General features: G+C 38.1%; 1 protein-coding gene across 1 annotated transcript; it reads right to left on the bottom strand.

Moving 5' to 3' along the window:
• Positions 1–2265: 2265 nt before the first annotated feature.
• On the bottom strand, positions 2266–14148 carry LOC121896034 (ADP-ribosylation factor-like protein 8A). The gene is made up of 7 exons (XM_042409662.1): positions 13699–14148; positions 9704–9784; positions 8920–8993; positions 8455–8548; positions 6607–6674; positions 5934–6004; positions 2266–4887 (listed from the first exon to the last, which is right to left on the bottom strand). The coding sequence occupies exons 1-7, from the start codon at positions 13819–13821 to the stop codon at positions 4835–4837; spliced, it is 564 nt and encodes a 187-aa protein (XP_042265596.1). The 5' UTR covers positions 13822–14148; the 3' UTR covers positions 2266–4834.
• Between the last annotated feature and the right edge of the window lie 1015 nt (positions 14149–15163).

Genomic DNA, 15163 nt, shown 5'->3' with positions numbered 1-15163 from the left:
CAACAGCTTTAGTAACTTAATATCAGAATCATATATTCTGCTGGATGAAGTCATCACCATTAACACAGATTGTGGAAACCAGTGAATCAAGAGAAACAAAAGGCTTTTCTCATTAACGACTACGCCAAGTTGGAGCGCGCAAACTTAGGAGTTTGATAATGCTTTCTTGGGAGCTCAAAATTTGTCTTTCTGGGAGTTTCAACTCATCATTTTGGACTCGTCTGTTATTGCAACAACAGTATTGTTAGGGATATCAACGGCACATACAGGCCTGGAGAATTACACACCAACACACCTGTCCACCAACATCAGGTCCTCACATCTCCATAATGAGCAAGGAAGTTAAGAGCATAGAAATTACACTGACTGCTCCCGTCCTAATCAACCAACACTGATTACCAAAATACTGTCAATAAATACCCACATGTAAATCACCGATAAAAACAACATACAGATAAAAATTTCATTAAAACATCCAAACAATATCAAAGTAAATTAGATTAAAATCCCAATGTCACGAAGTAAATTAGGATTTTAATCTAAATGATGATTTCTTTATTTTTATGTTGTTTTTATTGCTGGTTTACATGTTGGTATTTATTTACTGCATTTAGTTGATTAAGAGAGTAGCACTATGATTTCCATGCTTTTATGAATGAATAAATTGAACATTTTGAACTTTTGAAGCATTATGTTGATAAACTGACAACATATCACAAATCTAAAGCGTTGATTTTCGGCTAAAAATCTCTAAACTAAATTTGGCAAACCAACAGTTGTCATACAAAAAGTTGTGGGTGTGGCTGTCCCCTGTTATCACTGCTGGTTGATGTTGAATAACAGTCGATTAATTGATTAATAGAACAACATCAACAACAGTTTTAATGAACTGTTAAGGTAATTTTTCCAAGAAATAAGTTTTCCTGCTTTGTGTGGTCTTGTACGACAGTGGACTTAACATCTTTGGATCTTCAGAAGTGAAATATTTAAGATGTCACATGTGATCAGAGCTTGGTATCGGTAATCAATACCTTTAAGGTATCAACTGAAATAAGTACCAAGTAGTATCAAAACTTCTCCAGTCAAACGATACCCGCATTCGATCCTTTTTGTACCCAGATCTAGAAAAAAAATTACTATTTGTATGGTTTTGCTCACAGCCAATCACCGCAAGCGTTCTTCAATTTGATGCAATGTGTGATTGGCCCACTATTGCAGCAGCTACAACCCATACACGTAGTCTGTGGTGGTGAAGTTAAGTGGGGTGTATTTGATAGAGTTGTCAGTTCAGTACGGCAAGATGCCACTAGAGTAAATATTTCATAATTTGAACACTTATAATGTATTTGTGTAAAAATCATTTGGATGGGGAGGAGTGGTGGCCTTTTACACAACCGAATGTTTCCATTCACATGATGGGTATTGAATGACGTAGAAAAAAAAAAGTTATTGAATGAAATACTCTGTTGGCACTGGTATCACTTTAAGGGTACCAGTATTGGTACTCGTATCATCATTTTTTTAACAATACCAAGACCCTATGTCTGATTGGTGTTTATATGTATATATGTATATATATATATATATACACACACATTTATTTTTTATACCAAACTCAACAAAGTATTCAACAAAGTATCTTAATAATAAAAATAAAATAACTGCTAACTGCAGCCCTAGCATCAAGAACACTATTGAGTATTTGGAGCATTCTTGACTAAATGTGGACTTTGAATTGGGACGCGGCTGATAACATTTAACAAGTCCACAAGAAAAGAAAATCACCCAGATTGGAAAGGCCTCAAGTCTCTCTTGAACCTAAAATGGAAGCCACTTTTGGCCCAACAGTGGAAAGCAAGCGAGTGTTTGCTAACAGAGTATCTCCCAAAAACTCAGCAGACAGTTTGACCACTCTTAAACAAACAGACCTTAGTACAGAACAACATACAGACAGGTAATCGTCCTTCTGCTTCCTGTTTGTCCTGCAGTCTGACTGGCTGCTGTTAGGACCAGGATGTTGTCACACATAATGTGAACCAACAGGAGTACAGAGCAAACAGATGCATAAGTAGTGTGAAAATGGCGTGAGGATGTAATGACGTTCTTTGTATCAAGGTATGCGGTATTTCGTGACTCAAGGAAAATTTGAATAAAACCTGTCACTCAGACTCAAAAATCTCTAATTACAGATTTAGATATTTTTGATCAATTAACAGGTTGACAGGAACAAGATCTTTGCACCACAAATCATGAGATAAACGAGAATCTGTCAAAACATGCTTTTAATACCTTCTCTGATTTGTTGTGGTTGATGTCGTGATTTACATCAGATCACTCACTAGTTTAAGATTTAAATGCCTGAATATTTGTTGCTACCATTAACGCCACTTAAAACATATTCCTTCACATTCACCATAAGCTGATAGTAAACTTGAACCAACTATGCAACTGCTTATTTAACATAAATTACATAAATAAATGAATTAAAATTTCAATTTGATTAAATTATTTAATTTCACTACTATAAGCCACAAACTTCCATATTTTGCTGCCACCTCATGTTAATTAAAAACAGGATGTGGACATTTTCTGCGAGCAAGTACGGAAGGCCAAAAAGGACAATTTTTCTTTGTTAAACCTATTACATTATTTTTTGTGACACTTACATGACAGAGTTTGTTTTCACATGAGAATGAAAAACAAAATCCTAAAATGTATTTCACCGTTGAAGCACCTCGTCAAGTGGTGAATGAACGATGAATCATGGAAATGTGTCAACATTACAATAGATGGATGAAAACCTCTTAGTCAGCGGTTCTATTTGCATAAATATCAATACGCGATTAAGTAAATCTTATCTGCTTGAAAGATGTGGTAGACTTTAAATTAAAAATGATGATTTCATTTCTCTATTTTGTCTGACATGATGTGAATGTAGCATGTGATCACGTGACACTCCTGGTCCAATCAGCAGACGTGTCAGACCAGAAAACACTGAACTCTGGTTAAACATCCAGAGTAGACTTATGAAGTCAAAAAACAACATTAAAAAATAATAATATAAAACAAATAAGAAATAAAAAGCTTATTACAGAGATATGAACAGAAACAATAACATTTCTCCTTCTCCAGTTAAAGTACCACTTTCTTAAATCTGGACAGACCAGGTTATGCCACAATAAGAAGATTATTAACATTATTCTCATTATTAATATCTTACAAAACCAAAATCAACAGTGCAATAAAAAGGTTTTTTTATCCCTCGCTCAGCAGGAGAGAGAGGGAGAGAGATAGAGAGAGAGAGAGAGAGACGGCAAGGGGCGGGGCTTGGCGGCAAGGAAAGAAGAGAAAGAAGGTAACATCCAAAAATAATAAAAGAAAAAGGAAGGATAGAGGGAATACAGAGGAGGACAAGCAGTTTACAACAGACGAGGGAGGAAGAGGGGCTTCTCAGGATTATGAAATTATGAAGGTATGAATGGATGGATGGAAGATGCGGAGGTAGAAAGGGAAAAATGGAGGGAGCAAGGAAGGAGAGGGGAGATGATGAAGGCAAGTTTGTGTTTACTGGCTAAGAGGTGATACAGGTGGGGTGGAGGAGGAGATGGGAAAACGTCAGGAAAGTGTACAGATCCACACAGCAGCTAACAATGCTACCTGTGTGTCTTTATGGCAAAAAAGTTCAGTTCTTCCTTCTTTTTTTTTCCAGTTATGGTGATGATTAAAAGTCAATATCAATGTACAAAAAAAAGGCTTTTATTTTAGCATAAACACCAATTTAAAAATAACGACTATGATGGGGGTGATATGTGTGGATCTGTAGAGATGCACTGATAGCACTTTTCTGCAGCTGGTACCATTAAAAGTTTTTACCCAAATTACAAAAACATATTTCCTCTTTTCCCTCTAGTAACATCTATCCGTGCAGATAGTTCTGGTTTTATTCATCCAGGTTTTGTGATTTCTGACTCAAATGCTTCACAACAGAGGTGAATGGAATTTAGTTTGTGGTGCTCAGAGAATTGAAAAATTAACATTTAAACAGCAATCAAAAAATTTGGTTTTCTGTTTTTTTTTTTGGTTGTTTTCTGTCTCATTTCTGCAATTGCATCTGTAAGATCATGTGAGCAAACTGCTGAAAGCAAATTAAAAGAAATAAACAATAAGTTGAAATAACCATCTCCCCGTCACTGTGAAATATTGACGGTGTGTTCTGTAATATGAGTGAACTGACCTATTATGTGTAAATAAATTCCTAAGCTGGTCTCCTAAGACTGTTGCCTTTGAGTTTCTTTAATTTTTAATAAAAATGACCAATTTGTTAGAATTATGTCTGTTAGAGTTATTGATCTGTTTATTTTTGTTTTAATTAAACAGCTGTATTTTAAATTTCTGTGTAAAGCGCTTTGGTCAACACCTGTTGTTTTTTGAATGTGCTCTATAAATAGATATGACGTGACTCAACTATGGTGCAGTGTTTTGTTCTTGACAAAACCTATAAAAAGACGGAGCTCATGCTGAGGCTCATGGGTAGTGTAGTATCATAATACTACCTTATGGTGTGGTGAAATTATCCAGAAATTTTAGAAATACAGTTCCAGTGGAGAAAATATATGTATAATCTGGAACCATTGATTCTGCCTTCCTCTGTAAACAAACAAAAAAGCGGCATCAGTGCATCGCAAGGTGGAGAGGTGAGAGTAGAGGGGGGCTGGATGATATTAATGTGGATGGGGTAGATGTACAGGGGGATAGTCAGAGGTTTGGGAGGGGGGGGGGGGAGGGGTTTGATCGAGTGGGCGTGGCCTGTTCTGTTGGGGGGGCGCGTCTGTTCTCAGGAACTCCTCTTAGTCCTGGAGTGTTGGATCAACCACTGGAGAGTGATGTCTGCAGAGAGAGATCAACGTGACATCAGCAGAGAAAGTGTGTCCAGAGAGAAAGAGCAGATGTACGAGGAGAGGAAAGAATAAAGAACACCACACACTCAACATGACCTGGAACATTTTTTTCTCCACTGAATACTGTTTTAAATGAGTAATTCAACATGAAACCATCCTCATAAAAACAATAAATGAATTAATTTCAGTTCCCCTCCTCTGTGATGTTTGTCTCCACCTGCTGCCAAACCTCGGCTACTTACTGATTTGTTTCTTGTCACGTATGATCACAACATTGTGAGCATCTTTTCTCTCTTTATTAAAAAAAGTCCTGTATAATACATTCCTTGGGACATGGTTAATTTTTATTGTACATAAGCACATTTTTTGTAATCATGGATTTTATTTTGTGAGCTGCAACAATTAGTCGATTGACAGAAGATTAATCAGCAATTATTTTGGTAATCAAATAACCGTTTTAGTCACTTTTTAAAAAAACAATGCCACATATCTGCTGGTTGCAGCTTCTCATATGTGAGAATTTGAAGCTTTCATGTGAGCTGTTCATGTCAAATCTTTGGATGGACATTTGCGGACGTGGCTCTAAAAAAAAAATGATAACACGACTGACGACGTTGGTGATGTGATTTGAAATATCTGTGTTAAATATCTGTATCTGTGTTACTGTCAGCACTCCAAACTTTACTCTGTGGTTTGAATCACAGAGCTGCACTGATGGACTTAGTGCTGGGGAAATGTTCGTTATACTGAATGTACCATATGACCTATTATAGTTCAGATACTTCCACCTCTCATCAGTGTTTTTTAACTCTTTATCAACTGGACTTTATTTGTTTGTGACGGCCACATGCCGGTTATTATTTGAATACTGTCTTTTATATGAGAGTTTACAGTATGTAACAGCCTTCTGCTAAACAGTTAATAACTTGCTTGTGGTGAGTGACGTTAAACTGAAGTTGGTACAATAAAAACAAACCTTGACCTTTGTTTGCACTTCTGTACTAGTACAAATGTGTGTGTATGTGTGTGTCGTACCAATGTTGTCTTTCTCCTTGCAGGAGATGGAGTAACAGCAGATCTCTCTGTCCTGGATGGCTGACAGATTCCTGATTTAAAAAAAAAAAAAAACACAATCAATTCAAATTAATATGTCAAGGATTACACACACATTCATGCAGTATCATGATGTTGTGACAATGTTGTTAAAACACACAGCTTATTCTCTGCTAAACTGAGACCAGGAGGAAACTCCAAATAGTGTGTTTGTTTCTCAGGCTTCTGTTGAACTCTCTGGGACAGATCTGTGCCTGTGACACAACAGTATGGAAGAAAATCAAAAACATGTGGTCACATGACTCATCTGACCAACTGCGGATGACGTGTTCAGCACATCAGCCTTGAAAAACTGACATTCAAAACAAAACTTCATTCTACACTCTTAAAGTAAAACTTACTTTTGAGAAAACACAAAAAAATCTAATGTGTTTGTCTGTTTTATGTGAATAATTTGGTACCATCGATTTCTGATAAATGTCTCCAGACGTAGCAACGCTGGCTCATTTCAGTTTAATCAAAAAAAAAAAAGTCACGTGGGTGTCATGCCCAGAATGTGGTGCTGTAGCTCATATTCATGTACAAACAGATTTTTATTGTTTACACAGATCATAAAACATCAGATCTGAGAGTCAGTGTGCTGGTATGAACTTACATCCTCTCTATGAGCTCTTTCTCATCCAGAGCTCCTGGTAGGTCCCGCTTATTGCCCAGAACCAAAACCTGAAGACACACAGACAGAATATACATCAGATAATACAACAGATATCAGTCAGACACCATACGAGATCCCACTGCCCCGGTTGGTGCAATCTAGTTAGTTTATTTAAATTTGTTTAGGTGGAGTTAATGTTTAATGTAGAGTTAATGTTGTGGACACGAGTAGGAAGTGAAGACAAAAAAACCTCACAGACAATGAGGTTACAGGGGACGTATCAAAATAATGTCGGATGTTAAACATGGTCAAAGTTCCAAATCTTGAGGTGAACGTATGTAAAAATGCTGCCTTCAAGTCAAAAGTCAGGGCTTCAACCTGCTGTGAACGCTCCGTTTGAAAAGTTACCTCTATTTCCCCATCAAACTGACATCAGACTGTTCATGCATGACCACAAACAGCCGCCCTTTCCGTAGCCTTTGTTGCTAACATGGTTGCTACGGTGTTTCCATGTGTTGTTCATGTTGTTCACTCTCATATTTCAGATGTGATTCAGCTCCAACATGTACGGATGGATTTGAGAAGTTGACGTTTAGAGTAAAGAAGGAGAAAAAGAAGTGAAATCCTGCTACTATAGTTTGTTTACGTAGCCTCCGGAGCCAGAGGGAGGAAGCTTCCTGAAGCTGACCAATCAGAACAGAGTGGGGCTCATCAGGAGGCGGGGCCTTAAAGAGACAGGAGCTAAAACAGCCTGTTTCAGACAGAGGCTGAACTGAGGGGCTGCATAAAGGACCAGTAGAAGATAAATAACTGAAAATCACACAAAGATATTCCAGTAGAGCCCCAGAATATAAACAAGGACCTGGAAGTTTGCAGGATATGTGTCCTTTAAGATACCATGATGTCACAGGAGCAACTGCGAAAGGAAAGCTCCCCAGAATGCACCAGGACAACAGACTCAAAGTTATGAAGTCTCCTTTTATGGGTGCCCGTGCATCGTCACTGGTGTTATTGTATCTCATATCCTGTTCTTTAACATTTTCACTACTTCCTCAGTTAATTTGTCACCATAAGATTAAGATTAGTTATTACCATGCTCACTTCTGTATCTGTTTGAAACAACAGCTATTGTTACAAGGGCTGTAACAATTATTTTCGTTATTGAGTAATCTAACAATTATTTTCTCGATTAGTTGTTAGACTATAAAATGTCAAAAATGGTGAAACATGTCAGTTTCCCAAAACCCAAGGTGACGTCCTCAAATGTCTTGTTTTGTTAATCGTTGCGCATATAATGTTGAACTTTCCGTTACTATGCAGAAGCCCAGAACGGGCCATCACCACAGTAATTAATATAAACTCCACTGAATCAGACTGTTTTATTTGACATGTGTGGCTTGTCCAAGGATAAACAAACAAACAAACAAACAAACAAACAAACAAACAAACAAACAAACAGTATGGGTGCACACGGCTGCTGATGACCAACAGCAACTGCTGTAAATTTTGTTGCTGTTTTACTGGATCAGATGTTTGTTACATCATTATTCAGAATTGAAAGTGAAAACAGAAATACCACCGAAGAAGAGTTTTATCCCTTACTCTACTAATGAGTGATAGTTTTGATAAATGTCATTTATCTCCATCTGGTGATATTAATGATGAGTCACCAACAGAGAATATGAGGATCAATTTATTTTGTCTGTTCTAAGCATTTTATTGATATATTTTTGATATTTTACTTATAGTATAGTATAGTTTTTGGATATGTCACTGATATTTCACTGATGTTTTGCTGCTATTTGAGAGGGGTCTGCTCAGGATCAGTCTGTTCTGGTTTGTACTTACAGGGATTCCCTGCAGCTGCGGTTTGTCCAGCAGGTTGTGGAGTTCATTCTTGGAGGCTTCGATCTTCTCTGGATCTGCTGCGTCCACCATGTAGCTGCACGAGAGAAAAAATCTATACGATCACTCAAAAAAAATGAATCCAAACACTTGACTAATTGGAAAGTATCTCCACATCATCCCTAACAGTCTGGTTCAACAGTTCAGACAGCCAAACACGCCAAACTACACGACTACTTTCTGCATTTCTGTGATCATCACATTCAGCTGACCAAGAGTCCACCAAACTCTCAACAATCATCAAATATTAGATTTACTGCAGAGAAACGTGTTTGTTTGTTGGACAGAAGGATCAGTTGATTAACAGTCCTTTGTGTCTCTGGGCCTTTATTGTGTTTGGACCCTCCACATACATCCAAGCGATCTATTCAGGGGACAGTAACCACAGTTTAGGAAACCAGGACTTACACGATAGCGCTGACTCCTCGACAGTAACGCTCCCACATGCTTCTGAACCGAGGCTGACCTCCGATATCCCACAACTACAGACAGACGGAGAGTTCGGAGAGAGAAGTTAGAATGCATCACAAACATAGTGGGAAAGATTATTAAGAGTTCTTAAACATTATTGACTCGTGTTTTACAGTTCGGTCAAACTCAACTACTGAAAAATCCTCCATGGGACTGGTTTCAGGAAATCTATAAATGGCACCCACATCTTTTTAAGTCCTTGGATTTTCCTTTGAAAGCAAATGATGATTTCTTCCATAGATAACCAGCTTAAAAGTCCTTTTAGCAGTTTATTCAAAGATGGCTTTAGTGCTGATTTCCAGCACACAGCAACTGTATATGGCATGAAGACACTGAACATCTTTGTTTTTCTTTCTTTTTGATTATTGTGTTTTGTATGTTTGACATAAATGTTTAAAACAGAATAAATACGATGTAAAAATACTAACAAAAAGGCCATTATTGACATAAATAAATAAATAAAAAGCAGATTGTGAAACACTGACGGTTAAATAAAACTATTTTATCATTCCTGAAATTACAATAACCTACGTTTTCTTTTGACATCCTGACCTTTTACAAATGTTACGGATGAAAAAAAAATACATTTTTAAAAAGATAATTTCTGGCTCTTTACATTAAATGTTTTAATTCTGGAATGGGGTTTTATCTGTACAAACAGTCTGTATGTGTGCTGACAGGCAGCAGAGTGTGGGTACAAACAGGAAGTGGAACTACCAACCTTGATGGTGACGTTGCCCTTGGTGATCTTCCTCATGTTGAATCCAACTGTGGGAATCATGTCTTCACTGAACTGACCGGACTGAAACACACAAACACACACTTCTTAGTGACATAAGCCACTGCTTGATTGTGATACTGTATGACGCAGCTGTGTGTCAATCATCATATGCTGGTGGAACAAGTCACTAAAACAAGAGTGGAAAACCATCAGAGCTTGTCACAGATGTATAATATCGATTAGTATGTTGGAAGAAGTGACAAGAAACTGGAGTTTGCAACATGGGATGGCTGGTGGCCGACCATAAACCTAGGAGTCCACCTGAGGACCTTGGTTTCATGCTATGAATAACAGATGAATTGATTATTGATTGATCACATACCTGATTGATCTTTTTGTCTTTAGTATCTATGGACAGTATGGCGCATGGAAAAAACGTGATGCCACACGACCAAGACGATTGGCCCGAATGTAAGATATTTTTTTCTGGAAATCGAGTTTTTTTAAAAGCAGGGGTTGTATTATATTATTTCTTTTGAAATGGAAAAACGGTCTCTTATAGAGTGTGTTGCATTATGGGTTTTTTTGTAGCACTAATGTTGCTAGGCTAGCAAGTTTCTTCCAGTCTGTTTATAGTGAGACAGCCGGCTAAATTCTAAAACGCTGTTTTCAAGCTAAAACAACCTGCAGGAGTTTCACCTTGTTCCTGCAAACACCTCCGTTCCACATGAAAACAAGTAATTCTCCTCCTACTGAGCATGTGCGGAGGACAGACAAGCCAAATCAGCCACAGAAAACAAACGGAGAAGAAATGATATACTGTTTTTGGTTTTTTGCGACGGCTTCCTGACATTTAGTTTATTGCAGCAGATTCCAACAGTCTGAGCAGAGAAAGGTGGTAGATAGCAGAGTGGACGATAAAGAGAACAACACTCGCATGAAGCCGTCCGCCATTGTTGTCATTGTGTTTCTTCTTCTTCTTCTTCTTCTTCCAATGAAACGCCGCGCTACTGCCACCATCTGTCCTGTCAGTGATATGACAGTGTTTCTACAAAGCTCCAGTACACACTACAACGCCAAGCCGGCGTTTTCACATTTACACACTCTGGAGGACGTTTTGGAAAAGCTCCGTTTTCAGAGCAGAACAAACACTGTGTTAGTCTGGATGGAAGCCAAAACAGAGAGAAGAAAACGCATTTACAAATCTAGCCAACTTAGTGTGGACATGGTCTCAGTCTGTTACAGTCTGTCAGCGCTAAAAGTGTTTCGGTCCAGTTCAGCCTACGGGAGCTTTTGAAGGCTTGTGTGATGTGTTTTTCTGAGTAAATAAATTCCTGATGAGTAGAAATGAGAAGAAATGAGCTGACCGCAGAAACACAGCAGAGCCCAAATCATCTGTCAAGCAGCAAAAAAATTGCCAATCTTGTTTCGAAGATAATGGGGAGCTCAAAAAAAAAATGTCTAAAAAAGAGAAAATTATTTTTCACCGCTTCTAAGAACCTGGAAGGAGAGACTGTGTGACTGACAAAATACACTAATGTGGGATTTATGTATATATAATTTATTATAACATAAGTATTTGATGTTTTACTTCTACGTCCCATCATCAGGGTCGTCTGATATTCTGGCCAATACGATAGATTTCCTCTCTGTGCGGTTACTCGATCTAGAATTGAGCATATTACGCAACTAATCGATCTGTGAAAAACATGAGAATCAACATTTATACTAGGAACTAAATCTAATGAATCCTTACAAAAAATGTTTGTTTAGAAAAAAACAAAATCTTTATCATTGTCCGATTTTATAGCTCTGAAAATATAAATTTCGAACTCAGAAATAAATCATCAGTCGAGCTGCATTTCAGACTTCTAAAATGATTAAAACATACAAAAATCTATTTGGGTGGAGGAAAATCTATTTGAGTGAGTCACCCAAATTTTCAACCGTAAAACATACCCCTCTGCACATAACTCGGGTCAGAATTATCTAAGACCCAAATCTAAAGAATCCTTATCAAAAATGCTTATTCAAGTAATGTGATTATGGTAAAATATCATCATCTCTATCTGATCTTTTAACCCTTACAGCGATGGAAGAAGTATTCAGACTCTTTACTTAAGTAAAAGTACCAATACAGCAATGTAAAAATACTCCATTACAAGTAAAATTCCTGCATGAAAAATCTGACCACAGTTAAAGTACATAAGTATTATGAGCTTGATGTAGTTAAAGTATTGCAGTAAAAGTACATAAGTATTATGAGCTTGATGTAGTTAAAGTATTGCAGTAAAAGTACATAAGTATTATGAGCTTGATGTAGTTAAAGTATTGCAGTAAAAGTACATAAGTATTATGAGCTTGATGTAGTTAAAGTATTGCAGTAAAAGTACATAAGTATTATGAGCTTGATGTAGTTAAAGTATTGCAGTAAAAGTAGTGGTTTGGTCCCTCTGACTGATATATTATTATATATGACATCATTAGATTATTAATAGTGAAGCATCAGTGTTAGAGCAGCATGTTACTGTTGTAGCTGCTGGAGGTGGAGCTAGTTTACACTACTTTATATACAGTTAGCTAGTTTAGTCCAGTGGTTCCCAACCTAGGGGTCGGGCCCCTCCAAAGGGTCAGCAGATAAATCTGAGGGGTGGTGAGATGATTAATGGGAGAGGAAAGAAGAAAAAACAAAGTTCTGATACACAAATCTGTTTTCAGTTTTTGGACTTTTTCTCTAATCTTTGATTTTTGCTGAAATATTGGATCATTTGAACATTTATTGAAATGAAAGCATGTGAGAAGTTTAGAGGGAAAAATCACTATTTGGTGGAGCTGTTAACAACTCATAGACATGTGAAATGTGACCCCGACTACACACTGCTTTTTGTAAGACGTCAAAAGACAAAAAGGTTGGAAACCACTGGTTTCATCTTTAACAATGTGTTGTATTTTAAAAGCTTGTTATATTATCCATTGTGTCAAATCTTCATCTGAAAAGTAACTAAAGCTGTCAAATAAATGTAGTGGAGTAGAAAGTACAATATTTCCCTCTGAAATGTAGAAAGTAGCATCACATGTATCAAAGTACAAGTACCTCAAAAGTTGTACTTAAGTACAGTGAGAAGCACAGTAGATAAATGTACTTAGTTACTTTCCACCACTGTGATGCATTTCAAACTTCTACAAGGAAAATAAAAAGTACAAAAATATGGAAAAATTTTTTACAGGTAAAGGGTGATTTAAGTGAGTCACCTAAATGTTCAACTGTAAAATTTCCTGCTCTGCACATAACTTGGTCAGAATTCTCTAAGAACCAAATCTAAGGAATCTGTATTGAAAATGTTTCTTTTGATGAAGCGATTATGGTAAAACACAAAACTCATCATCCAGTTTTCCAGCTTCAATGAGCAATTATCAGTTGGGCAGCGTTTCAGACTTCTAAAATGATTCAATTAATTAAATGAAAAGATCTTTTTCGGTTAAGAAAAATGTACTTGAGTGCATCACCCAAAAATTATAATAAGAATCACTGGAGGCTGATGTCAGCTGATGGTGTGATAGAGAGGGAAGGTCACTCTGTCAGGAGGGAGGGGGGGGGGTCGACTCTCTTTCACTGGACCCACACATCTCAGCTACGGCCCTGCTACCAGCACCAGGGCTGTGGGGGTGGGGTATGGTGGGCTGGGGTTTCCTGACCCAAAACCTGTCATCCATCTGATAAAACTTACCTATAATATAATATTTCAGGTGGAGGTTACGAGCATCGACCGGCACAGGTGTAACAGCAGCTCTACTTATTCAAATGTAAAATCAGAGCCAGAGGTTTTATATCTACAGCAGGGTGTTAACATCTGTCAGAAAACACAGCTAACACCAATCTGCCGTTTAGAAAGCATCTTCTACATCTTCCTGAACTGGCTGACCTCAGCGCCGCAGGACAACAATGGATGCAGCCAGATGCTAACTGACAGCTGGCTTCAGCAAAGGAATCTTACCGCTATCACATTGACGAAGGTCGTCTTCCCGGAGTACTGCAGCCCCACCAGGGTCAGCTCCATCTCCTCCTTCCAGAAGAGCGCCTTGAACCAGTCCAGCAGTTTGTTGATCAGCGCTATCATCTTTGTCGTCTGGTGCTAATGCTAAAGCTAGCTGCGGCTGCTAGGTGGCTCTGCTAGCGAGCTAGCTGGGCTAACAGCTAACGCCCCGATCGTGTTTTCTAGACGCCGACAGTCTCCGTGACAACCACGGACGGTAACGGGGGACCGGACGACACCGACTGGCGTTATACGAACCTAGGTGGAGCTTTAATAACTGTGTGTTTTCAGGCTGTAATGTCCGCTGTGTATTTCTGTGATGTTTACTAGCTGCGCCTTTTCCACCCGCTCCGTCAAGACAGCGATACTTCCGGTCAAGCATTTCATAATAAAACCCGCTCCATCGAGGCAGGGATCGTTCCGGTCAAGACTTTCATAATAAAACCTGCTCCGTCAAGACAGCGATACCTCCGGTCGAACCTTTCATAATAAAAACCCATTCCGTCCAGACAGCGATACTTCCGGTCAAGACTTTCATAATAAAACCTGCTACGTCAAGACAGCGATACTTCCGGTCAAACCTTTCATAATAAAAACCTGTTCCTTTAAGAGGTGTCAAATCTGGATTAGATTATTATTATTATTATTATGGTTATTATTATTATTGGACTATATTATGATTATTATTATTGTTCATATTATTATTATTAAGATTTGACGAGCCTGAGTATGGTGGTTTTTGATCTAGATCTGGTCTGGATATAGAAATATCAGTGAAATCACCTTTTTTCTGTTTTCATAAGCAAAATAAAGGTTTCAAAAATCTGGAAGTGGGTTTAAACGGCATTAAGGCTTTTTGCTACCATGTCTAACACTTTTTCACAAGTATAAAATCCGAGAATCAGCTGCTAAATATCATTATTTATGTTTCTCTTTGTCATGGTTTCTACCTTCATATAACCCATACCCCCCTGCCAGTGTGGAAGCACCGGCAGACAGCTGTCCTCTACCTCTGACCTAAGTATCGGACGGGTTCCCAAAATCTACACGCGAGACCGTCTTAGTCTGCTTAGGGAGCCAGAGTTCAGCCTGGCTTTTATAATCAACTGCTGTCATTGAACCACGCTAATGGGCCTATTTAGTCAAGAGTACCTGACAGCAGGGACACAACGAAGTTTATTGGTACAAATAGGTGTTGGAGGTTTGAAAGTACTCCAAGATGGCCTTCTAACAGGTCATCACTGGAGGAGGCCCACTCTGACGGTCGAGAGCACTTGCCTGGTTTCATAGGGCGGCTTCGATGCCCCTCCACTAACTGTTTAGCCAATTAAACAAATATAATAAACCTTTCAATCTGATACTGTGTTGAAATTATACCTCTGTCACAGATTCCAATTATGTTAGTTAGTAAACATTACGTGTTTAT

The sequence above is a fragment of the Thunnus maccoyii genome, chromosome 4 (genome assembly GCF_910596095.1).
Source record: "Thunnus maccoyii chromosome 4, fThuMac1.1, whole genome shotgun sequence".
NCBI classification, from domain to species: domain Eukaryota; kingdom Metazoa; phylum Chordata; class Actinopteri; order Scombriformes; family Scombridae; genus Thunnus; species Thunnus maccoyii.
Note: the sequence above shows the minus strand (reverse complement) of the source record. Positions and strands in the feature narration are given on the sequence as shown.

Coding starts and splice junctions, on each gene's coding strand:
- LOC121896034 (XM_042409662.1), bottom strand. CDS start 13,821: ATGATAGCGCTGATCAACAAACTGCTGGACTGGTTCAAGGCGCTCTTC. Junction 6,675..8,454: donor CGCAGCTGCAGGGAATCCCT/GTAAGTACAAAC, acceptor GTGTGTCTTCAG/GTTTTGGTTCTGGGCAATAA. Junction 6,005..6,606: donor AAAGAGCTCATAGAGAGGAT/GTAAGTTCATAC, acceptor TTTTTAAATCAG/GAATCTGTCAGCCATCCAGG.